The sequence below is a fragment of the Sphaerodactylus townsendi genome, linkage group LG11 (assembly GCF_021028975.2).
Source record: "Sphaerodactylus townsendi isolate TG3544 linkage group LG11, MPM_Stown_v2.3, whole genome shotgun sequence".
Lineage (NCBI taxonomy): Eukaryota > Metazoa > Chordata > Lepidosauria > Squamata > Sphaerodactylidae > Sphaerodactylus > Sphaerodactylus townsendi.
The window spans coordinates 68,241,646-68,266,731 of NC_059435.1; the positions used below are offsets into that span (position 1 = coordinate 68,241,646).

General features: G+C 51.8%; 1 protein-coding gene across 2 annotated transcripts in view; it reads left to right on the forward strand.

Moving 5' to 3' along the window:
• Window positions 1–1,735: 1,735 nt before the first annotated feature.
• SHH (sonic hedgehog signaling molecule) overlaps window positions 1,736–25,086 on the forward strand; it is a 34,530-nt gene continuing 11,179 nt past the window's right edge. The window contains exons 1-2 of one of the 2 annotated variants that reach the window (XM_048511635.1): window positions 1,736–2,579; window positions 9,184–9,445. In XM_048511635.1, coding sequence (XP_048367592.1) covers window positions 2,277–2,579; window positions 9,184–9,445 — 565 coding nt within the window. In that variant the 5' untranslated portion in view covers window positions 1,736–2,276. Of the gene's footprint in view, window positions 2,580–6,604; window positions 7,214–9,183; window positions 9,446–25,086 lie in introns of those variants that run through there. The other variant, XM_048511636.1, reaches the window with a different exon arrangement.

Consider the following 25,086-nt stretch of genomic DNA (forward strand, 5'->3'; position numbering starts at 1 on the left):
TCTTTCTTCAATTAGATTTATGCCCCCATTTGAATTCCCCAGCAATGATTCCTAAGTAATTGTTGATAAAACCGAGGTTTGTATCTGGAGCGTTCCGTACATTTACTCGGAAATACCTTTCCTTGGAATCGTCAGGTAAATCTGGATGAAAATCTAGAACGTTGACCTAAGCGGTGGATCCGGGCCTCACCAAGAAAGCCAAGCAGCCTCCAGTGCCCGATACACAACTCGCTCAAACTGGAGCAATTCCAGTGACTTTAATAGGGTTACTCTGGAGTAAGTAGAGATAGGAACTATGTGTTACAGTTTGCCCTAATTTGCAACCCCCCCCCCCCAAAAAAAAAAAACCCTGTGTGTTTTTCAGATATTTCAGATCATGGAATTGAACAGAACAGAGCACACTTGTTGGAAGTTAAGTCAGTCTTAGGGCTGACTTGACTTCCACCTAAGCGAGTTTTGGAGGAGGAAGCTCACTTATTTCATGGGCAGGAAAGCTCCTTCATAGCTTCTTCTAAAAATTTGAGGATGTGATAGATGATAGATAGATAGATAGATAGATAGATAGATAGATAGATAGATAGATAGATAGATAGATAGATAGATAGATAGATAGATAGATAGATAGATAGATAGATAGATAGATAGATAGATAGATAGATAGATAGATAGATAGATAGATAGATAGATGAGATAAGGGGAAGCCAGACAGTCATCTTGACTTGTTTTACCAAATTATTTGACATAATAATAATTCCATTTTTCTTTTGAGGAACAAGAAAATCAACCAACAGGTCTGCAGTGGTCACTACCGAAATGTTTGCACATAGCTGGGGCTCCTCATGAGTTGTGGAAGGTGCTTTAGCGCGGGCACACCCTCCAAGATTTTGCTTGTCTCTCAACACTTCTGTGTGCCCAGGAGGGCTTTAAAAAAAACCCAAAAACTTCCTTGTGATAAAGTCATCACTTGCCAGTCAATAAGAGATTTAACATTAAACTTAGACCCCGCTCACGCATTTCAGCAATTGAAGGAAGAAAGAAAGAAAGAAAGAAAGAAAGAAAGAAAGAAAGAAAGAAAGAAAGAAAGAAAGATCCATATTCTGTCCTCAAATAGTAGTTCCTATCCCTTGCTTTGTCTACAAATTCAATGTTGTGGCACTCAATCAATAAATAAAAATAGCAGCTTTTATAAGAAGTTGCCTAAAGTTCCAACGTCTTTGTTCAGCAGGTAGATTTTTAAAAAACTTCCATATTAAAAACAATGAAGACATCTTCTGCCAGAGCCAAGTACTCTTGTGTTCTTATGTTCTTACCCCTTTGGAGCTTCTAGGAGTCTGTGGTTACCCCTCACTCAAAACTCCCAGCAATGGGTTTCAGTTGTATCTATTTCCCACCGTCTGGAGGCTGGAGCGGCAATAGAAGAAAGAAAGAAAGAAAGAAAGAAAGAAAGAAAGAAAGAAAGAAAGAAAGAAAGAAAGAAAGAAAGAAAGAAAGAAAGAAAGAAAGAAAGAAAGAAAGAAAGAAAGAAAGAGAATCTCACACCAGCCTGTGTTACTCTTGCTGGTACTCCCATTCTGCCAAGAAAGTTTAACAAGGGGCGGGCGGGCGGGCGGGCGGGGGGTGGGTGGGGTGGAGGAGATAATGGCTGTTATCCCCAGAAAGGGCACTGGGCGCTCCTTCCCCCTGGCAGCCAGCTCGTCAGGTACGAGGCGCGCGAGATCTTCCAAGAATGTTTTCCCCCTTGCCTCGTCGAGGGTTAATGCATCAGGCGAGCTTGCCTGGCCGCGGCCAATCAGAACTCAGCACTGGCAGCTATAATATAACTCAAGGCCGACTCCTCGCCGCAGCCTTCCCAGCTGAGCTCCCCGCGGAATCCAGAGAGCCCTGCTGCTGCCGCCGCCGCCGCCGCCGCTGCTCTTGCTTCGCTTCTCCTTGGCCTTTTCCCCCCACCGCGCCTGGGGCTGGCCGCGCCGCGATGCGCCGCCGATGAGTGCCGCTCTCCCCGGCCGCCGCCGCCGAGCCCCGGTTGCCGCACCTGTGTCGCCAGGGCTGGGGGGATCCTAGTCCCCGAAGGCGCGGAGGAGGGAGACGCAGATCTCGGAAGACACCCAGCCAGCCAGCCAGCCAGCCGGCGGAGAGAGCGAGCGAGCGAGCGAGGGAGTCGGAGGCGCGGGGAGAGCCAGCCAGAGACGCGCGCCAGGCAGGCAGGCAGGCAGGCAGGCAGGGGACCGCCAGGCGGGGGGGAAGGTGGCCGTCGCTCCCTCCCCGGGGACGACGGCATGCGGCTCTCGGGGAGGCTGGCGCTGCCGGTGGTCTTCTTGGGCGCCCTCTGCCTCTCCGGCGGGCTGGCGTGCGGGCCGGGCCGGGGCTTCGGCAAGCGGCGGCACCCCAAGAAGCTGACCCCGCTGGCCTACAAGCAGTTCATCCCCAATGTGGCCGAGAAGACGCTGGGCGCCAGCGGCAGGTACGAGGGCAAGATCAGCCGCAGCTCGGAGCGCTTCAAGGAGCTCACCCCCAACTACAACCCGGACATCATCTTCAAGGACGAGGAGAACACCGGCGCCGACCGCCTCATGACTCAGGTCAGGCTCGCGGCGGGGCTTCCCCCACCCCCCACCCGGTCCCGCTCCCGCCGGGAGGGCGCAGCCTGGCGGGAGGATTCCCGCCATCAGCAGCAGCCCCCTCCCACCTCGGGGTCCCTCCCTGGCGACCCGGAGCCCACGATGCGCCAGAAGTTGGCCCCCACCTGCCCCGGTGCCTCCGCGCAGGCTGGGCGGAGGGGGCAGCAGGGGACGGGTGGGGGGCTTGTGGGCATCTGGGGTGACATGCGCAGGCAGCGGGTCGGGGGCCAGTTCTCCTGGCTGCCTTTGGCCCCCTCCCATTGTCAAGATCCACGGGGGGCTCAGGGATCGGGGGGGGGGGTAGGTCAAGGGAGACCCAAGCGCAGAGGTCCCGGCGCCAAGATCTGCTGCTCTCTCAGATGCGATTTATTGTAGGGGATTAAGAAAGAAAGAACGAATCACGCTAATAACGACCCCGGATTATTAGCTGGGCCATCCGCCGGCTGGCAACGCCGCTCCAGCCAGGCCAGGCCAAGCCAAGCCAAGCCAAGCCAGGCCAGGCCAGACCGCCTCCTCGCAGCCGTGCCCACCCGAGCACGGCGTCTCTCGAGATCTCTGGGAGGCTGCGCGCCTGCCTGCCCTCGTCGCGCCGGGGTGGCTTCGGCGCGCCTGGCTTGGAAAAAGCGGCCCGGTTTCCCTGGCTGGGGGTCGCCGCCTTCCCCCACTCCCCGCCCCCCCCCCACCCCCCGCCGCCCCGCACCTGATCTCGCGCATCTCGGGATTAGGCCTCAGAGGAGAGCCGCGACCCCTGCCCCAAACCCGGGCGCCGCCGCCGCCGATCCTGGAGCGCCTCCTTGCAGAGAGCAACCGGTCAGCGCTGGGTTGGGGAGCCGCCGCCGCCGCCGCCGCCGCCGCGCTCGAGCTTCCCAGTGCCGGGGCTCCTTGGAACTACCTGCCACGGAGCAGCCAGCCAGGGGCGGCCCGCGGGTCTCCTGCCAAATATAGGTCAACAGTCTTTTCTCTGCTCCCCCCCCCCCCATTGATATATTTAAGTCCCACCTGCGGTTCTATCATAAGAACTCAGCGGGAGTCTCTGGGGTTCCCCCCACCTTACCCCACCCCACCCCACCCCCAAACTCGGCGCCCTCCTCTCCTGCTCCCCCCTCCCTCGGCTCCCCAGGCCTGGATCTCCGCACGTTCCGGGGGCGGCCCACCCAAGGGGGCGGCCATCTCGGCCCGACCACCTTAAATCCGCCCGTTCCTCGGAGCGCCCAGGCGCGCGCCGCTTCTCCAGGCCGAGGGCGCGCGAGCCCGGGCGACATCTGCGCAGGCCGGAGCGCCCCCGCCGCCTGGGAAGCGTCGCCCGCCCGCCGCCGCCGCCGCCGCCGCCTCGAAGGCAAGAAGGGGCGAGATCGATGCAGCCGCGGAGGGCGTCGGGGAAGGCGGGCTCGATGGATGGAGACGGTCCCCTTCCCGACCCGGTCCCCTTCCTCCCTCCCCTCCCCCCAGCTGCAAAGACGCGAGATGTAATGGGGGTCGGGGGGGGGGGGGCGAGAGCCGCGCGGCTGCGAGGCGCATTTTCAGCTCCACTTACTCCTCTGGCGTATCGATCGCAACGGCTCGGGTTGCAGTTGGGATCCTTTTGAAAGGCGGCCGAGGAGGAGCAGGAGGCGGCGGCGGCGGCGGCTGTTGCTGCTGCTGCTGCTGCTGTCGTCTTGCGGCTGCTCGCAAGAGAAGAGGCGACCAGGAAGCCCCGGGAAGAGACGGGCGCGCGGATCTCTCTCTCTCTCTCTCTTTATCTCCCGCTGCCTGTTCCCGCCTGGCTTGTTATGTCTGGGTCCCCCCAGCCAAGTGTAAAGATCGTCCCCTCCCGGGCGGCCCCTCTGCGGGGCTGCAGGAGACCCCCAAGAGGCAAGCAGGAATGGGAGTCCCGGTCTCCCTTCCTTCCTTCCCTCCCTCCCTCTCTCTCTCTCGCTCTGTGCCTCCTTGGCGGCTGCTGGCCTCCTTTCCTGCATGCGCTGGCAGCGTTTGAACTTCTGACCTTCTGTCAACTTCTCTCAGACGAGCGCGAGGAGAAAACAAATACCCCCCGCGCGCGCCGTCCCCAGCGCGCGCGCCCGCTTGCATGCTCGCTCGCCCCGGGGCCATTCTGGGGCATGCAAGGTGCAGGTAGCGGATGGGCAGAGGCGGGATGCCCACCGGGCCCCCAAAGCAGGAGAAGCGCCCCAGTGGCTTGCAGTGCGTTCGAGGGGGTGGGGGTGGGGGTGACTTACCAAATCAGGGCTGGGGGAGACGCGGAGTGACTAGTGTGCATGGGGGGGGAGGGGGGGAGAGAGATGTGCCGTTCCTTGGAAGGTGAAGCCACTGGCTGGCCTGCCCGGGAGCTCCTTCCCTGCGCGCTCTCGCGTCCGTGCCCTGCTTGGCCAGACCTCCCTGCCGGCTTTCCTCGGCTTCCTTCAATAAGGGCGGGGGGGGGGGCGGGGGGGGGGGGGGGGGGGGGGGGGGGGGGGGGGACGCCCTGGACGGAGCTGTTCAACTTTCCCAAGAGCTGCTCGACTGCCTGAGCCGCTGGTTAACCAGTAACTTGCAGAATGCCCGGACGGAGCCGTTCAACTTTCCGCTGTCGACTGCCCTGGTTTCCTGCCATTACACCCGGGGAGAAGGCAAACAGAAGGAGCCTTCCTTCCTCCAGGCGGCCTCCGTCTTCCCGGCAGGTGGCGGCCGCCCTGGAGAGCGCAAGTCTGGGGCTGCACCCAACCCCCGGCCCCCGACCTCCCGCGCCCAGTCCTCTCCTCGCGCCCCCCCCCGCCATTGGCTGGATCTGGAGGCGCGATAAGGGTGCCAGGGAGGGCGGGGGTGATAAAGCTGGAATTCGCTTGAAATGAGCGCAGGGTGGGGGAGATACGCGGGAGCGAGTGAAGGGCAAAGGCGCCCCCCCCCCAGCCTGTCGGGTAGCAAGGAGGGGAGGGCAGGGGAAGGAAGGGTCGGTGGAGTGGCGGCCCGATCCTAGCCACGTTTCCCGGGGAGTGAGTCCCGCGGGGGCGAGTGGGGCTTGCCCCCCAGATCTCCGCGCAAAGGCGGGAGTGCGCGCCGTCGAACTCGCAAGGTCGCTTCCGAGCAGACGCTGGCAGGCATCGATCTGGCCAGAGATTAGGGGGAGGGAGAGAAGGTGGCGGCGGTGGCGGCGGCTGCTGCTGCGACAGGGGTGTGTGTGGAGAGGTAGAGGGAGGAGCGCTTCTGGAGCCACTTGGCTGGCCCCTTCCGCGCACACGCGCGCTGCCGCCGCCCCCTCCTCCCCCCCACACGCCACGCCGGCCTTGACCGGCGACAGACGACCCGGTGCCTTCACCGACAGCCGGGCGCTGTGGCTTCGGCCTCGGATCCCCCAGGCTCGGTCTCCCCACCGTTCCTGACTGTCCCGTTTCCCCTCTAGCCGCGCGCCCTGCTGGGTGGCCCAGACTAGCCTGGCACGGCTACATCTCAGGCAGGGCCGCCTCGCACTTAGATGGGAGACCCCCAAGGAACCCAGGGTCGCTTTGCAGAGGAAGGCAACGGAAAACCACCACTGCCAGTCTCTTGCCTTGAAATCCCCAGTGGGTTGGGTTGCCCTCAGTGCGACTTGATGGCACTTTAGGCGCGCAAGCGATAGGCTCAGGTGCTTCAAAAGCGCACGATCGCTCGCTCGCTCGCTCGCTGGCTCCCCCTGTCCCTTTCTCTTCCCAAGACTGTCCAAACACCTTTTAGTAAATACTGAAAAAGTGTCAGGAAAGGGTGCCTTGGAGAAGGCCGAGGCGCGGTCTAGGCTGAGTGACTTGGCAACCCTGGGCCATTCAAACCGAAGCCCCAGAGTGAACATGCATCTGTCGTATAGATATGGAAACGACCGAGAGAACCATCGCTAGGTGCGCTTCCAGGCCCTGGAACGAGGTTCGTCTCCCTTCCTCGAGAAGACGCGGTTTGGAGCCGTAGTTTTCCAGGCGCAGGATCCGTATCCAGAATCACTTGTTGCGCACGGCTGAACCCGCGTTTTTCACACCAGCTACTTTCTGAGCCTGGGATTGAACCTGTGGCCCTGTGCATGCAAGGCGCGGGCTCTAGCGCTGAGCCACCGCCCTTCCCCTGCCAACTCTGCATGTGGAGACCGGCCCGAGGACAGACTGTGCAGGAAGGTCCCTCTGCCCCCGAAGCCTCTTTACGCCCAGGCAGCGCAGAGCTGCCGACTAGGGAGGGCGGGGCGAAGGTCGGTTGAGACCAGCAAGACCGCAGCCGGTGTGAGCTTGTATGTTTCATGGTTTGCCTAAACAGAGGAGCATCCCCGAACGCAGAAAACTAGCAGCTCAGGGAGAGGGGTTCAGCCTGGTTTTTTCTCTCTGGCATTCCATTTGTCTGCGTGCAGGCAACGTTGGGGAGGGGTTCCAGTTGGCACGGGACAGTGTTCAGATCTGCACCCCGTCCGCTTTATTCAGGCTTGAGCCTGAAGCCAAATCTTTCCCTGTGGCGTCTATATAATCCCCCTCCTCCTCGTCCCCCGCCGTCAGAAACAGAAAATATGAGGCTCGGTCCAGGGAGCGCAGCAGCGCCTTCACCCTTTCGCCTTCCTCTTCATGCCTGCGCCTTTGCTTCGAAATCCGGCTTTCCGCCAGTTGGCTTCGAAGGTAAACTCCATTGGCCTAAACGGGACTTACTTCCAATTAACACCTGGAGTCGAAAGGCGTCACCTAATGATTACTTGTTTGCCAACTTCCTCAAATGTAAAGTTTGGTTTTAGGATTGGGCTTTGGCAGTCTGGTCGACAACAGGGAGAGTCCCGCCGGCTTATGGGGCCACTGGAAGCCCCTGAAGGGAGCCGAACGGCCTTCATTGTGAATGGATTTCGGATCCAGGCGTTTGCTATTCGGATAAGCAGGGCTGAGGAATGGCATTTTTTCTTGGTATCTGGGACTTTCATCCACCCAAGAATCGCCCAGCCCTTCCAGGAAGCCACAGGAAGCTGAGAACTCTCCCCTATTCCACCCCCCAGCTGACATTTAGTGGTATACTGCTCCTGAACATGGGGGTTCCATTTAGCCATTATGATTAAGGGCCATTGATAGAATTATCCCCATATGAAGTCAACCATGTCTAAGACCAGCGTCTGGCTTAATGGAACCAGAAATATGCTTCTTTTCTAAGAATAACGCGGGGGGGGGGGGGGGCGGCTGTATCTTTTGTCCGAAAGTCTGTAATAGAGCATTCGCTTGAGCGTCCCGCTTCATTCCCCGTGTTTTGTTGGAAGGATCAGATCAGGCGGTGTGAAAAACCTCAGCCTGAAGCGCTGGACAGCGGCTGCCAGCCAGAGTCGACAGCGCTGGCCTTGATAGAACCGAAGCCTGACTCCTTATAACGCAGTTTCACGGGCTCGAAATCCGCGCATGCGTCTTAGAATCCGGATGGTAGACTGGTTTGGGGGCAGAACAATGTGTCCTGGCCAGGTAGACGTTGCTTGACTGCCGCTGATGAGGAAGGGCCTTTGGGAAGGGCTCGATCCTCAATGCGCTGGAGGCCAGGAACCACTGAGCGAAGGAAGGGGTCGCTTTTGAAATCAGGATGGGGGGGGGGAGGGGGCGTAGTGGAGGTGTATTGAACCTGGACCTGTGGGGTTTCCTGCCGAACCGCTGGCTCATTGGCAGGCAGTGGTGGACGAAGTCCCAAGAACGAGAGAGACAGATCTTAAAACAGCAGCATTTATATTGCGCTTTTGAGCGCTCCTGACATTCACGTGCGTTGACTTGTAATTCTTTCAGTGGTCTTGGAAGGTGGTGGATCAATAGGATCTGCCCCTTTTTATGGGCGCGAGACGGGCAGAAAATGGCTTTCCTCCGGTTCTTTGGAGATTTGGGGACAGAGGAACTCGAGATGTGGGGTCTCTTGGCCACCCCCGAGACGGCTCGCCGGTGCAGCGCTGAGCGCGGAGTCTCCGGACTCCCAGTCCACGTTGCGGCTTTGGGTCAGGCACGGGGTGGTTTTGAGGCTGGGAGGACGGGCTCAGATACGTGTCTACTCGAAAGCAAATCCCACTCAGTGTAATGGGGCGCCGCCTGTTAAGGTTCCCGAAGTCTGTAGCCCTCCTGTTAGGGGTCCTTAGAAGCCCTCCAGGGTTCAGCTTCTCCCTCCCCCCCCAAAAAAAATCCAGTGGCTTCTTGGAATCCTAACCCAGCCTTGCGCTTATCCTAAAAAAACTAAAGGCGCTGCTGGATCGGCCCGCGCTGTTGTTAGTGAGCAACTCTAGGCTCACTAACTTTTAAGAAAGATCTCCACACAGCAGACTTGCAAGGAACCAGGAGGCTGCGATCCTACCCTTGTGTTCCAACCAAGCGAAGCCCATCCTCGAGCTGCGCGCTCCTAAGTGGCTTCCAGGGAGTAAGAACGATGGCAGCTTTTTCTGGGGATCTGGACCCTCCCCCCCACCCCGCGCCCCCTTGGCGTCTTCAATTCATGCCCCCGATCCACAAGAGGGAGAGGGTGCATGGTTTGGATCCCAAGTCATAAGCCCGTGCTGACCCGAGGGTGGGGCAAGGAGGGTGACCAGCCCCCAGACCCGTTCTGTGCCCCCGCCCCCAACGCTCTGCTTCCGTTTCCCCCGCAGCGCTGCAAAGACAAGCTCAACGCCTTGGCGATCTCGGTGATGAACCAGTGGCCCGGCGTGAAGCTGCGAGTGACCGAAGGCTGGGACGAAGACGGCCACCACTCCGAGGAGTCCCTCCACTATGAGGGCCGCGCCGTGGACATCACCACCTCGGATCGGGACCGCAGCAAATACGGCATGCTGGCCCGCTTGGCAGTAGAGGCCGGCTTCGACTGGGTCTACTACGAGTCCAAGGCACACATCCACTGCTCCGTCAAAGCCGGTAAGGAGGACCCCCGGGTGTGGGTGGCCACCGGGCAGCACCTCCTCCCTCCCCTTCCAGATAACCCAAACCATTCAAAGGTCTCCCTTTGCCCACACTGAGAGTTTACCACACACCTGGCAGAGCTGCTTTTAAGAACTTACTACTGGTAGTGCATTTTAAGAACTTACTACTGGTTGTAAGTTTTAAGAATGCACTACTGGTAGCAACACTCCTAGTAAGAAGGAAGGACACCACACACTGATTAATTGTTAACAACAGATGGCCACCGCGCCTGGACATCACACAGCAGTGGCGTAGGAGGTTAAGAGCTCGAGCTCGTGTATCTAATCTGGAGGAACCGGGTTTGATTCCCAGCTCTGCCGCCTGAGCTGTGGAGGCTTATCTGGGGAATTCAGATTAGCCTGTGCACTCCCACACACGGCAGCTGGGTGACCTTGGGCTAGTCACAGCTTCTCAGAGCTCTCTCAGCCCCACCTACCTCACAGGGTGTTTGTTGTGAGGGGGGAGGGGAGATTGTAAGCCCCTTTGAGTCTCCTGCAGGAGAGAAAGGGGGGATATAAATCCAAACTCTTCTTCTTCTTCTTCTACTGTGCAGAATACTGAAAAGACAGGGCCCTGATCCAACTAGTATACTATTTGGGTGGTATGTGCAGTACGGTGCTGCTCTTACTACTAGGATTAGGGCCACTTTGCTGAAATGCAGTGCCAGCAATATGCCAGTTGCTCTATGAAATAATGTAGCAACCTGCAACTTATAAGTAGCAGCCAGGACTGTTACTACCAGTAGTATTTTACATGTTTTAAATGCTGGGTACTATCTAGACACCAATAGGTGCTGTTTATCATATCTGAGATGGTCAGGGCTGATATATTGACCAGACAATGCAAGAAGCTGGAGGGAGAAACAGGGAACTGGTGGTACCTGAAGCACTAGGTGGTGTATGGTTACTCTGTGGTGCAGGGTAGGCTACATGACAGTTGGCACTATGGGTGAGGGATTGAGCATGGGTGGAAGCAGATAGGTGAACTAGCCAAATTAACAAGCCAAGCCCAAGATCCTGTTGGTCCCTTGGCAGACCTGCTGCTTGTAGTACTCACTTTCAGGTCTCTGGTAGGAAAAGATTATTCCTCTCACCAAGGCCCTGAGAAACGGTTTCCCTGCAAGAATATTAAGAGCAGTTCTGGGTCAAGGGTCCATCGAGGTCACCATTCTGCATGTAACAACTGATCTCCAGATGTTCCCCAGTAGGAGGATGTGCAGGGCCTCCCCCTGTTTGTTTCTCAATGTCTTGCAACTCAGACCTATACTGACCTTGAATCTGGAAGTTCCACACAACCATCTTGCTAAATAGAGAGCCAGTGTGGTGTAGTGTTAAAGCAGGTGGGCCTTAGCACACGTGGCCAAGATCCTTTGCAAGGAATTAACTGGCCCTTAGATCATTTCAAGCCCCTTTCAGCTAAACATCAGAAAGGGCAGTGGGGGTGAAGTTCCTCCAGGCCGGGGCGTGGGGTTTGGAGGTGGTTATTCCAGTCAACCAGTTATTCCAGAGTAGGGCAATACTGTGCCTGGAGGAGTCAGACCTCCAAACATAGCAACCAACCCACTGGAAAAAAAAACTTGACCTGGGGTATCAACTAGCTGGCAGACCAGTTCCAAGCAATTGTTCTCAATGGGATTTAGAGCTCCTCCAGAGAACCCCATGATCTAAATGTCATGACAGAAGCTTGGTCATCTGTACCATTCCTTCTTCTTCCGGGGGAAGAGGGTTCAGCGCCGGGTTTCATAAAAGGGGGATGGAGAAGAGCGTCCTTTGACGTCACTGCTGGAGTGAAATTCTGGGTGCAGAAAGATCAACCTGTCTGAGAGGGAACAGGTTAACTGGCTTGCTGATCCACAAACCATTTAACACGTCTCAATAGCTCTTGCACGTTGATCGGACATTAGTGGGAGAGGGAGCGGGGAACAGGTCAAACCGGTTTCCTATGGGTTGATCGCCCCCCCACTTCATTCCCCCAAGAAACGAGACTCAATCCGGAACAAGAATTTTGTCACTGAAAGGACGGAATATCAAATGCTTCTAAACTAAGCCATTATACAGAAGGAGAGGAAAACTCTTTCAAGTTTGGGGTCTTTTAAGCCCTGCTTCCCTTGTTCTTTTGTGTGTGTTATCTTCAATCCGGATTGTAAACCCTTCCCAGGATCTGGATTCTTGCTACGTTTCCTAGTCTCTATCCCGTTTACCTGAAGACTCCAGGAATCTCCACATTCCCCTGTTCTAAGAGCGCCACCTGCTGTTCCAGCTGGGCACCGCATCCCCTCCTTGAAGGCTGGGTTTTTGTGTGTGTGTGTTATTGCATAAATTGTCGTTCTTTAGCGAAACAGTTAACGGTGAATGATTGGGAGACGACGACCCGTTGTTTTCGGGGGGGGGGGGTTGTGTCCCCTCCTCCTCTCGGTTGTTTCCAGCAGCTTTTAGCTGAGAAAACGCTTTTAAAAGTGCCAAGAAACACTCAGCTGCGAAAACACAATAATGAACTTACTCTAAATATATCCGTTGACATAAGAAGGAAAGCATAAAGAAGCCCGCGTGTGCTGGGGAGGGGCAGTCACCCATTCAAGGCAAGGTTTCTATGAGCAGAGGTGAAGGACAGTAGGCCAAGCTTTGCCTCTGTCCCCTATCTCCACTTGAAAGATCTCCCCAGCAGAGAAGGTAGTAGTACCAAGTTTCATGGATCAGTCATCTGGTCCCAGACATGCCAGCGTTGGATGCTCACGGCTGCATCCCAATCACACATCCTGATGGTTTCGTGTTAGCCCCAACACCCTGCTTAGAAACAGGTGAGGATCATATTTCCAAAAAGGATGAAAGGATTCTAGGCCTCCTTCTAGAGTTGGCCTGGAACCAATCTTCCTCACTGCCCCCATTCCAGAGAGAAAGGAAGGAAGGAGGATGCCCTCATAGCCAGTGAGAACATCTCTGTGTGATCACTGGGTTTGCGAGTTCAAACGCTCACCTTGAGGACCTTGTGCCCGTCCCCATTTCCTCAGGAGGAGTTGCCCTGAGCTCTTTGGAAGAAGAAGAGTGGGGTGAAAAAAGATAAGCACCCTGGTGGCATCTCAAAGGCTAACAGACCCATATTTAATATAAGTCTGTTGCTAAGCCTAAATTTCAACACTTCGGCTTAAATGCTCAAAATGCACACACTGATTAACAGCTGTGATTTTCAATCTTTATGTAAATAGTAATTTCCTTGACTCTTCTACTCATGAGCTCATGAATCTGCCTCTTATTGGATCAGATCATTGGCTCATCCAAGTTGTATATCCCCTGCTACTCAATACTGGCTTGGGGGGTGGGGGGTGCGGGTGGGAATTGAACCCGGGACCTTCTGCATGTAAAGCAGATACTCTACCACTCAGCCACTGCTCTTCCCTTAATCACCTCTTCAGATGCTCTTTTATTTTCATAGGCATAGGAATTCAAGAGAGACCTTTGTAAAAAAAATAAATCCAAAATATTCCAGGTCCAAAATCAAACCTTGCTCTTTAAATGGGCGAGGTCATTACATCCCAACTTTAAAAGCATTACAAAAAATTAAATGAGCTGAGACAATACCCCAGTCAGACGGCCCACTTACTGACACCACTTTGGCAATGCCTGGCATAGTCCACAGTGCATCCCTCTTTTAAGTTAGCCAGTGAAGATGGGGGCATCTGAGCCTCTCTGGGGATGGGAGGCTGGGAAGCAATTGGATGCAAAGGGATTCAGTTGTGTCGGGAGAATCTGGAAATCCTTTGGGATTTCCTTCACTGGTGTCAAACTAAGAAGGGATGTGAAAAGTTTGACCACAATGTCTGACTCACAATTAATCACCACAAATTCCAGAGTGCCTGAATTTAGAAGATGTTTGGATTTATGCCCTGCCTTTCTCTCCTGTAAGGAGTTTCTAAGACTGCTTACAAACTCTTTTCCCTTCCTCTCCCCACAACAGACACCTTGTGAGGTAGGTGGGGCTGAGAGAGTTCAGCAAGAACTGTGACTAGCTCTCAAGGTCATCTCCAGCAGGCTTCTTTGTGTGTAGTAGGAGCAGGGGAAACAAATCCAGTCTTCAACCAGACAAGAGTCAGCCTGCTGTTCCAGCAGGGGTATCAGGAAGAGTGGGGAAACTTCAAACCCAGCTTCCTGCCTCCCACAGATTAGAGTCTACCTGCTCTTAACTACTGCACCACGCTGGCTTTAACATTAGATTATGACTTTCCCCTCTGTTTGAAAATATAATTTGAGAAATTGGGTCCCCCCCCCCCCCGTAAATGTACCTTTAGTGGATTTAGTGTGGACTTATACGCATGTTGAAACTGCACAGGACATCTACACTGCAGTATATAGATGAGCTTACAGAGGGCATGAAGGTTAACATGTCCTTCACCCAAACTGGGTTTGTTTTTTTAGAAGGTAGGGAAGACTTGTCCATGTGTTTCAATATCTTGGATGTTAGAGAAAGACAGAAGTTAGAAGCACTTTTCCTTATTGAGCAATGCCCAGAGGAGACAACAGGGCCAGACGTTATAACAACTTTGTACTATATCTCGTTTAGGGTTGCCAGCTCTGGGTTGGGAAATACTCAAAGGGTTTTTTTTGGGGGGGGGGGTAAAGTCTGAGGGGGGTGTGGTTTAGGGAGAGGAGAGACTTCAATGGAGTATGATGCTATATAGCATCCACCTTCCAAAGCAGCTACTTCCTCATGGTGAACTGATCTCTGTTGCTTGGAGACCAGTTGGAACCGCTGTGGATCTCCAGCTGCCACCTGGAGATTGGCAACCCAAATCCCATTAGTGGACTAGATGCCACCACCTTGAACCCCTGTTTTCTTTTGTTTGTGAACTATCACAAATTTTCCTTTGAGGTCAAGCACAACTGCCCCCAAGACTAGTTTGGGATGTTCAAATAGCCCCAAGTGAGCTGAGGCAGGGTGCCTAACAGCAGCTGCTTGGCTTGGATCTGGGTCACAGCAATGAGGTTTATCCGGCTTGGCCGTTGCTGATGGGGGCTTTCCAGGGAAATGGCCTTCCAGAAACTCCCCCAGTAAACTTAAAAAGCTGCCTCCCTTTGCCCATCTCTCCAGTGCCTTGGCAGTCTCAAAACTGGGGTGAAGAAATCCAACAAATGCTCATAACACAAACATCATATTTCCCGCAGTTCCCATAATGGAATTGGGGGAAATATACATTTGATCTTTGCATTATGAGCACGTGTTGGATTTCTTAACCCCACCCCTATAAAATTCTCTAAATGGCTTATTAAAGCTATTGCCCCAATAAAGAATCCACTCTTAACGGATTTTTAAACAGACACTTCAAGCATTTTACTCTAAACCACAATTACTCTTTCTGGACGATGTTACTAGATGCTGTCAGCGGTGGGTTTCTATAGCACATTAAGTCTGCAATGTATAGAACAGTTTCCTGGGAGCAAGTCCTGTTGCATAAAATGGGGCTTATTTCTGAGTAGACCTGCTTGCAATGTCTTTTGGGGAGCAAAATATTTTCTAAGCCTTATTTATCTTGTCATTAGCCATGAGGGAGAGGGAGAGGGTACCAGTATTCCCATTCTCCAGGCATAGGGGCTGAATCATAACTGCATGAAGTCTTAAGACAATCCATCTTATCCTGTAACAGATCTTTGGTCCATCTAATCAACTCTGGCTGGGTAGGTATCTGGTAGGGGAAAAGTATTCCTTAACATAGCTGTCATCTAGCTTGGATTGGGTTCTTGTGGGGTTGCATAGACCGTGGGTTGGATCCTTCACCACCTTTCTGCTTGCTCTATCTGTTGTGGAGGCGGCTCTATGTTCTGCAGCATGTGCAGCTCCCTGATATTTAGATGACAATCATCATTTCCCCCTTTGCCACATTATGCATGGGATGGGTATTCGAGATTTGCTTCTCTGAGGATTCTCCTGTGCTTATTTCCCAAGGGATCGTTCTGCGCCAGCAGCCACCACCAGTCCGCTGTATTTTAACAAAACGCTTCAAATGAAAATGTTTCATGTCAGAGCACCATTTATAGACCGCCTCTCAGGAGAAACAAGTTGTGGCCTGTTAAATAGTTCAGCTTCTGATGTGGTGTGGTCCAAGAGGGCATGGAAAATGGGTCGTGATCCATGAATGGGCTGCTGGCCAATTTCTGGTGGAACGTCTGGAGCAAGTGTGGTGCAGTGGTTAAGAGCAGGTGGATTCTAATCTGGAGAACCAGGTTTGATTCCCTGCTCCTCCACCTGAGTGGCAGAGGTTTATCTGGTGAACCAGATGTGTTTCCACACTCCTACATTCCTGCTGGGTGAGCTTGGGCTAGTCCAGGGGTAGGGAACCTGCGGCTCTCCAGATGTTCAGGAACTACAATTCCCATCAGCCCCTACCAGCATGGCCAATTGGCCATGCTGATAGAGGCTGATGGGAATTGTAGTTCCTGAACATCTGGAGAGCCGCAGGTTCCCTACCCCTGGGCTAGTCACATGTCTCTCTGAACACTCTCAGCTCCATCTACCTCACAAGGTGTCTGTTGTGGGGAGAGGAAGGGAAAGGAGTTTGTTTTCTGGGAGCAAGCCCTGTTGCATAAAATGGGGCTTGAGTCTCCTTGCAGGAGAGAAAGGTTGGATATAAATCCAGACTCTTCTTCCTCTTCTTCAGTTGGTGGCTGTAATTCTTTGCAAAGAACACTGTTCTAAAGGGATCTTGATCTGAACCATCAAGGCAATATTCGCGAGCAGGAACAAGTGTGCATTCTGCAACATTTAGCCATGTCTGTGAAACCGGTCAAAGATGCTTTTTATGGTATAAAATATGCTCTGTATGCTCTGTATGGGCACTTGCTGTGTGGGTTTCAGACAAGGCGGTGGACCACAGTGACAGAAATAAATAAAGAAGCCCATGCAAGGCTGATGTTTTCTCACTTCTGGCATAGTGGTTAAAGGTATAGGCTAGGGATGGCCAACCTATGGTGCTATGCTGCAGATGTCCATGCACTACAATTCCCATCAGCCCCTGCCAGCATGGCTTTTGCTACCCCCTTTATCCCAATTTTAACCCCTCCCCTCATTTTCCCAAGAAATGTGAGAAAGGATTAGCTTGGAGCTAAGGTGCCCCAAGGTTGGTGATAGAGATAAAGCCACCTGGCATCCTGCCCCCACAGGACAATGAAAACAATCCCCGTTTCCATGAGGCCGAAGTGTCAGGGGAAAGCCTAGTTATCTACTCAGCAGCCATAAAGTAACAATCAAGGAAAGAATATCCCAGAATGGCAGTGATAACATACAGCAGGCTGGTTACATATATTTTGTAGCAATTACACTGAGCGACGATGCATCTCAATCACCTAGATGCAATTCCCCCTGACAAGTCACAGTGACACCAGTCCATCATTCATTCATGTAGAAACAAATGCCCTGACCTGAATAGCCCAGGCTAGCCTGATCTTGTTACAAGCTAAGCAGGGTCGGTCCTAGTTAGTATTTGGATGGGAGATCATCCAGCAACACCAGAGTCACTGTGCAGAGGTAGGCAATGGCAAACCACCACCAAATGTTTGGAAGGGACGGAAAGAGGTGTGTGCTAATGTGTAAAGGTTTTGTGTGCTGATAATTTACTGATACTCCCTTGCGTGTGATCCATACCTTGGCTATATTACCCTAGCTATAGCAAAGCAGAAAGTTTATGGGTGTGGGATTCTATGAGTGCTTGGGTTTATGGGAACAAACTCTGAGCAAATAGGCCCTGGGGGAGGTCCAAATGTCTAGGGGAGAGCCCTGTGATTTCCCCTCCCCTGTGCTCATTTCTAAACGGATCAGAGCTTGGGCAGGTTTCTTAAGGTGCTACCGTAAAAATGATGTTGCAAAGATGACAGATATGATGTGTTCTTTCAAATACTCAGAATCTAGTTGGCATAGAAAGGTGGCATCTGAACCAAGTTCCCAGCATACTCTTTTAGCCATTGGGGTTTACCAGCTCTCATCTCAAGCAGGGCTGTAGCATATTTCTCTCTCTCCTTCTACAACAAATGGATACATGAGTGGTTCCCTCTTTTCCAGTAGCAAAGGCTCCTCTCAGTTGGGGGGAACAGAACTGCTTTCTTCCCAAGGTTCGGCCTGATCCAGCCCCATGTTGCAGGAAGCCCATAACCCCATGGAGGAGGGGGGGACCAAATCCCAGCATTAGCATTCAGCAAGCACTGGGAAGGGAGAGGAATAATCAGCGGCATGTCAGGCGAGGTCGTGTGACTGCACAACACGGCTTTGCCTTGAATCCGGGCCCGTTCCAACTGGTTTCGAACAGCCAGTCTCTGGCTGCATGGCTGGGAATCCGATGAGAAGATTAAGCAGCCCCCGTTCCAGGCAGGAAGATGCTTTCAGCCCTCCATCTCTATTTGCAAAAAGTATGATCCTGGAGATTGGAATGCAAAAGAGGTGACTTCCCCTCCCTGGGCCTGAATGACTGTCAAGAGGGCAAAGGAGAGAAGGGCAGGCGCAGTAAAAGGGACCGGGGATAATGGGAGTGGGTGGGGGCATGGAGAGCAAACTCCTCCGTTTCAAATTCAAATACACATCTTGAGTATTTTGGAAAAGTGGCCCAGTCTGTGCAAACAGGGGTTTGGAAAGCCTTGGGGTTTTTGGGGGGAGGGCATGCGAGTGAATTGGCATGGAGGGCTCCAAGCACCTGAACAAATAGGGGTGGGGGCGTGTGGAGGAATTGGAAGTGTCCTCTCTTCTATGAGTGGCTGCCTTTATTACAGGCCTCGGAATGACAATGAAGACCCTTTATTGGATTTTAATTAGGGAGCCCCAAACTAAGGGCCTGCTCAAAGGAGCAGATTTTCACACCTCCACCAGTTTGCTGGCATGTTTGCCAAGCTGCTACACAACTGGACCTATTCATCAAGGCCCTCTGAGTGTGCAAACAAAGCCTGGGCAGAGGCTGGGACTTGCGGGGGGGGGGGGGGGGTTACAGAAGTTGTCATTTTGTTCCATATAAAAGGCAACATCGCTCATTCATTTCTCTGTTCTTTCCCCCTGAAGATTTCTGACTGGTTCATTCCCCTCACCCTGGCACCTTGATAAAGTTTTGAAACAATCGATGCCAATCTTCATATTATTTTTTTTTTTGCCCTTCCTGAGAAAAGCATTAGGAGTTATTCCAGTAGCTGATTTCAAACCATAACAACTGAGGCTGCAAGCCGCAGGCAGAGGAAGAGCGGCAGTAGATCACTGTGCCTGCGTTGCTTCTGCTTTTAGGAGGAAATCGGGACTTTTTAAAAGCCCTGTCCAAAAGCAGGAAGTAACTGGAAAGGGAGGGGGACACATCTGATTGGTGGTGTGACCTTCCTGGTTCTCAGTAAAATCAAGCCAAGAACTTGCCAGAACTTCAGCCTTGATATTCATGGGTCACTGAAGCAGGGTGGTCACTGAACCCTGCTCTTTTTGAGTCCTTTAGTCATAAGTAAGTGAGCATTGTGCATGGTTTCCTCTGTCCTGGTTTCATAATCCAGCAGATTGAGGACCCAGTTATCCCAAGATGAGTCTTGGCAAATCCTTCGGAAATCAGTGGGCATAGCTATGTTGCAAATTTAACCCAGTTTGATACCAGTTTAGCTGTCATGGCCTGGCAATTGGCAGTTTAGTGAAATGCACAAGCTGTAGGTTCAATACAAAGATGCAAAAGATATTCTTGGGTTGGATCCAGACTAAAAATTTTCCTCACTTTCCTGACTAACTTCTCTTTCTGTAGTTCATTCATCTTCCTAAAATGCTGGGGAGGGGGGGCAGGGATTCTCAGGAATGGTATGAGGAGTAAATTGGGGGTTTGCAGGAGCCGGAGGAAGAGGAATCCCTCTTGTTAGAAGAATATTTAGTCTGGATCTCATTCATTGTGTTTCCCCCGTGTACCCATGCATCAACAAAACCAGATGTAAAATGGCACCACCATTTATTCATCTCTTTGTATTTTCATGATAAGTAAGATGGTGCCATAAATTAAAAGTATCAGTCTTGGTTTGATCTGTACTGGTGAATGCTATGGAACCTCCCAATAACAACAGATAAAATCATCAAAAAAAGAGGACAACTATTAACCCAGGAGAGAAAGGGATTAGAGTTGAGTAATGAAAATGCTATCAAATAGACTTGCCAGTTGTTTGGAAGGTGGGATGGTAGATCCAGTCCAGCTAGATCAGCTCCGAGGTGTCTTCTGCCTGTTCTTCTAACATGCCAAGCTGGGGTGATTCTCAGACAGACATTTTTAGACTAGAGAATATACTGGCTTGAACCAAGGAGACTTTTCCCTTTCCATTTGTTAATTGTGTAGATACATTGCTTTATATTATGAAAGTCAGCTTTGATCGATAGAAGGCGGGTTGATTCATAGCTGATTTGTAGTGTCCAATTCTGTTCCCTTGAGGGTCCTTCTGTGTTTTCAAAATCTGTGTCGGGAACTGGCCCAGGATGAATGAGGAATGGGATGATGACCACATCTTGTACATTGTTTGAGATTCTTCCATATTTCGTGATTGTCACATCCATGAGAGCCATTTCACACATGAAGAAAATCTGGACTGGTTATCATGTGTGCACCCAAGAGGGACCTGCAGTCACTCGAATCCCTGATGAATGAGCACAAGATGTTACAGGGGTCTACAAATGAAAACTTGTGACCGTCATGTTTTAGGGTTTTTGGGACACATAAAACATATTAGGGGTAAAACTATGTAATGTGTCCAAGGAACCTCCAGAACTGAAACCAGCTTTCCTTGCTAGGTGGGGATTTCCTTAATCCCTCTCTACAACCAAAAAGTACCCCTTGATACTCTATAGACAGGCATCTGTATATTTATTTAGTTCTCTAACTCACCTCAAGCAGAAATATAAAATGGATTCAAAACTATTATTTCAAATGTATAAATCTTTTATTTGTTTATAGCAAAAACTTTTACACTTGTTCTATCTTCAGCCTCCACCCACCCAAGCACCCTTCTAGAATCACCATCATTATAGCTGAAAGATTTTGTGTGTGTGTTTTAAATAATTATTTAAGCCAGGGATCTGCAACCTGCAGCTCTCCAGATGTCCGTGGACTACAATTCCCATCATCCCCTGCCAGCATGGCCAATTGGCCATGCTGGCAGGGGCTGATGGGAATTGTAGTCCATGAACATCTGGAGAGCCGCAGGTTGCAATTTTAAGCATTGTAAAGATAACAGCAAGTTTGAAAAATCCACCCTTAAGTCAGGGGAAATCTTGTAATAAGTGAAGTGAATTGTGGGATAGGGTGAAGTTAGAGAATTGGGGAAGGACTACAGCTCACTGGGAAAGCCTCTGCTTTGCTCTCAGAAGGTCCCGGGTTCAGTCCCCAGCATCTCTAGTTAAGAAGAAGAAGAGTTTGGATTTATACCCCCCACTTTCTCTCCTGTAAGGAGACTCAAGGTGGCTTACAAACTCCTTTCCCTTCTACTCCTCACATCTTTTGAGATAGGTGAGACGGAGTGAGTTCTGAGAGAACTCTCACTTTCCCAAGGTCACCCAGCAGGCTTCATATGTAGGAGTGGGCAAACAAATTCAATTCACCAGATAAGACTCAGTCGCCCAGGTGGAGGAGTAGGAAATCAAACCTGGCTCTCCATATTGGAGTCTACCTGCTCTTAACGCCTACACCATCAGGTAGGAGGTGTAGGAGGTGACGTGAAAGTCCTTTTGAGACTCTGGAGAGCTGCTACCTGCCTCAGTAGGCAATGTTGACCTTGATGAACCAAAGGACTGATTCAGTGTAAGGCAGCTTCATGTGTTCCTGTGTTCCTGCTGATATCTTTGGACCCAGTGTTTTCCTGTTTGAAAGCAAGATGGAACAAGAAACAAAATCCATGTAATACTTTTTATTAAGGGCACCCCAAATGACCCAAAAGATTGTGCATGGTTCCTTCCTTCCTTCCTTCCTTCCTTCCTTCCTTCCTTCCTTCCTTCCTTCCTTTTTATTTTTATTTTTATTTTTGAAATGTATGGCCTGATGAAGAGTTCTGGTGAACTAGAAATCATGCACAATGTTTTGTGCCATTTTGGATTTTTCCCCCCTCCCAATAAAAAGTACTATGCAGATTTTGTTTCTTGTTCTAGATCATGCATGGGCCAATATGTCTGTTTATAACTTTTTTTGAAATACAATCTCTCTATATTTTAATGGAAACCATCTTGTCAAAAATTAAAAGGAGATGTTTTTTTTAAAAAAATCAAATGGAATTGAAACAAATGTCTCAGGGGAAATGTAGTAGCCACTGGCCCCGTGCTGGCTAACAGTTCCAAGATGTGGTCTTGGTCAGCTGTCTGACCATTTTTTCTATCCATAGATTTGTTAAAGTGTGAGCAGAAATCGTCCCGCAGACTAGGTCTGGTTCGCCGCTCACCTCTGATGTCATCAGAAAGCTTGCTAACCAGGCCTGACCAAGCAGGCAAATCCCTCCCAAGAGGACTCTGCTGTTTGAGCAGAGGGTCAGCAGCACAGCTATCAATAATTAAGTCAGAGAGGCTTTCAGGCAGTGGAGTGATGTGGCCGGGGGGGGGGGGGGGGAGCTGTTCCTTGGGCTCAGGAGAGTATGCAGGAGACACGCTTGCTGTCGCTTTCATCTGAACAGTCTTCCTTAGAGATCTCCCTTCCCAGTGCTGACCCTGCACAGCTTCTGAGATGTGTTAAGACTGGAGTATATTATGCTTCCTTCCATAGGGGCATATCTGTGGGAAAAACCACCCAGGGCAAATACTGAGAGCCTCTCTCCCTCCCCTCTTCCTAGCTGAGTCCAGTGTTGAACTGTGCACACCCTCCAAAGTCCACTTGGACTACAAAGGCCAGGCGTAGCCCAGTGTTCAACTGTGGGCTCTGCCTCCAAAACCTATGTCCGTGGTGGCGAACCTTTGGCACTCCAGATGTTATGGACTACAATTCCCATCAGCCCCTGCCAGCATGGCCATGCTGGCAGGGGCTGATAGGAATTGTAGTCCATAACATCTGGAGTGCCAAAGGTTCGCCACCACTGATTATGTGGAACTTCAGAGCCCAGAGGTTAAAGCTAGACCCGTCTGGGGCACAGTGGAGTTCTTGGCAGGGAGGGGGCAGGTGGCTGAGGGAGTCCCCCTTCAAGTGGCACCCAGGGTACGTGCCTGGCTGCCCCATCCTAGATGCACTTCTGACCTTCCATCCCTAGGAGAGTATACTGGGGAGTAAAACCAGTTTTGCCTTTGTGGATGCTAAGTAATGTGCCTGCTTCGTAGAAAGGGAGTACTGGGGATCCTGAGTCTTTTTGTACCGAGACCCTATCACTTAGGCTCATTCCGCACATGCATAATAACGCACTTTCAAACTGCTTTCAGTGCTCTTTGAAGCTGTGCGGAATAGCAAAATCCACTTGCAAACAGTTGTGAAAGTGGTTTGAAAACGCATTATTTTGCGTGTGCGGAAGGGGACTTAGACTGGGCCAGAAGAAGAAGAGTTGGATTTATCCCCCCTTTCTCTCCTTTAGGAGACTCAAAGGGGCTTACAAATTCCTTTCCCTTTCCCCCTCACAATAAATACCCTGTGAGGTAGGTGGGGCTGAGAGAGCTCAGAAGAACTGTGACTAGCCCAAGGTCACCCAGCTGGCGTGTGTGGGAGCGCACAGGCTAATCTGAATTCTCCAGATAAGCCTCCACAGCTCAGGCAGCAAAGCGGGGAATCAAACCCGGTTCCTCCAGACTAGAGTACACCTGCTCTTAACCACTACACCACTCCTGCTCCTCGGGCAATGCAATGAAACCAGCAGGAGCCTTTCTTTCTTAAGATGCCCATTTGACACATAAGACTGACATTGGAAATCACAATAGTCAGTCAGGTTTACCCCCTCTTCTGGTAATCATTACTTATGATGTCTATATCAATGTTCCTGTCTATCGATCACATTTCTATCCCATCATGCTCAAAGGAGCTCATGGCAGTAAACACAAGGCTTCCTCTTCTATTTCCCCCATCCCAACAACCTTGTGAGATAGGTCAGGCCTGAAAGTTACTGACTACTAGCCAATGTGCTTCATGGCTGAAGGTACTTTAACCACCCTGAACACTTTCAGTCTTCGAAGCACTTCACATATATTATCACTGTAATCCCCTCAGTGCCCTTGAGAGGTAGGTCAGTATTAGAAGAAGAAGAGAAGAGTTTGGATTTATATCCCCCCCCCCTTTCTCTCCTGCAGGAGACTCAAAGGGGCTTACAATCTCCTTGCCCTTTCCCCCTCACAACAAACGCCCTGTGAGGTGGGTGGGGCTGAGAGAGCTCCGAGAAGCTGTGACTAGCCCAAGGTCACCCAGCTGGCGTGTGTGGGAGTGTACAGGCTAATCTGAATTCCCCAGATAAGCCTCCACAGCTCAGGCGGCAGAGCTGGGAATCAAACCCGGTTCCTCCAGATTAGATACACGAGCTCTTAACCTCCTACGCCACTCCTGCTCCTCTGTTTCAACTGGGGTGTGTGTGGCAGAGGCTGAGAGAGATGGGGCTGCCAAATGCCACGTGGGGCCTGGAGATCTCTTGGAATTACAACTGATCTTCAGACTACAGAGATCGGTTCTCCTGGAGAAAACGGCAGCTCTGGAGAGAGAATCTGTTGCCAAAGGCTGCCTTGTGAATCCTTGGCAGAAGCAGGGCTTGAACTCCGCAATGGCAGCTCAATCCCTTGCCCTACCATGTCAGCTGAAGATGGAACCCTACAAAATAATTAAGAACATAAGAACATAAGAACTAGCCTGCTGGATCAGACCAGAGTCCATCTAGTCCAGCTCTCTGCTACTCGCAGTGGCCCACCAGGTGCCTCTGGGAGCTCACAGGCAGGATGTGAAAGCAATGGCCTTCTGCTGCTGCTGCTGCTCCTGAGCACCTGGTCTGCTAAGGCACTTGCAATCTCAGATCAAGGAGGATCAAGATTGGTAGCCAGAGATCGACTAATTACCTCACTACAGCATGGAAACCATGTTTTCTTCCTGATTACCCTGAGGAGAGGAGTTGTGGTGCTGTGCTTTATGAAGCCTTTGGAGCGGCAGGTGGCACTGATAGCTCTTTGCTGCTGTTTTAGGCACTGGCTGAGTTAAATGGTTTTAATTGTCTCTTAATGTTAGTGTGGGTTTAGTGTTGGTTTTGTCCTTTGTTAATCTGTTGGACTCTTTGGTTGTAAGCTAGGTTGCGACCAGGGGTGGGATTCAAAAATTTTAACAACAGGTTCTGATGGTGGTGGGGTCAATGGGGCCGGGTGAGGCATGACGCGGTGGGGGTGTGGTCTGGGCATTCCAGAGCTGGGTGGGCAGTGCTGCGGCAGGGGCTCAGGGTCTGCGCGCCCCAGGTGCAGTTCCCCCTCGCTGGGGGGGGGGGACGATTTTGCATCCCCCACTTGACAAGATTTGTTGTACCCAGGGACAGAGATTACCCCCTTGTCCCTAGTGGAGTTAATCATTAACAACCGGTTCTCCGAACTGAGAAAATTTTAGTAACCGGTTCTACCGAATGGGTGCAAATGGGCTGCATCCCACCTCTGGTTGCCACCCTGAATCCAAACAACAATAAAAATTAATTTGAAAGGACGGACTC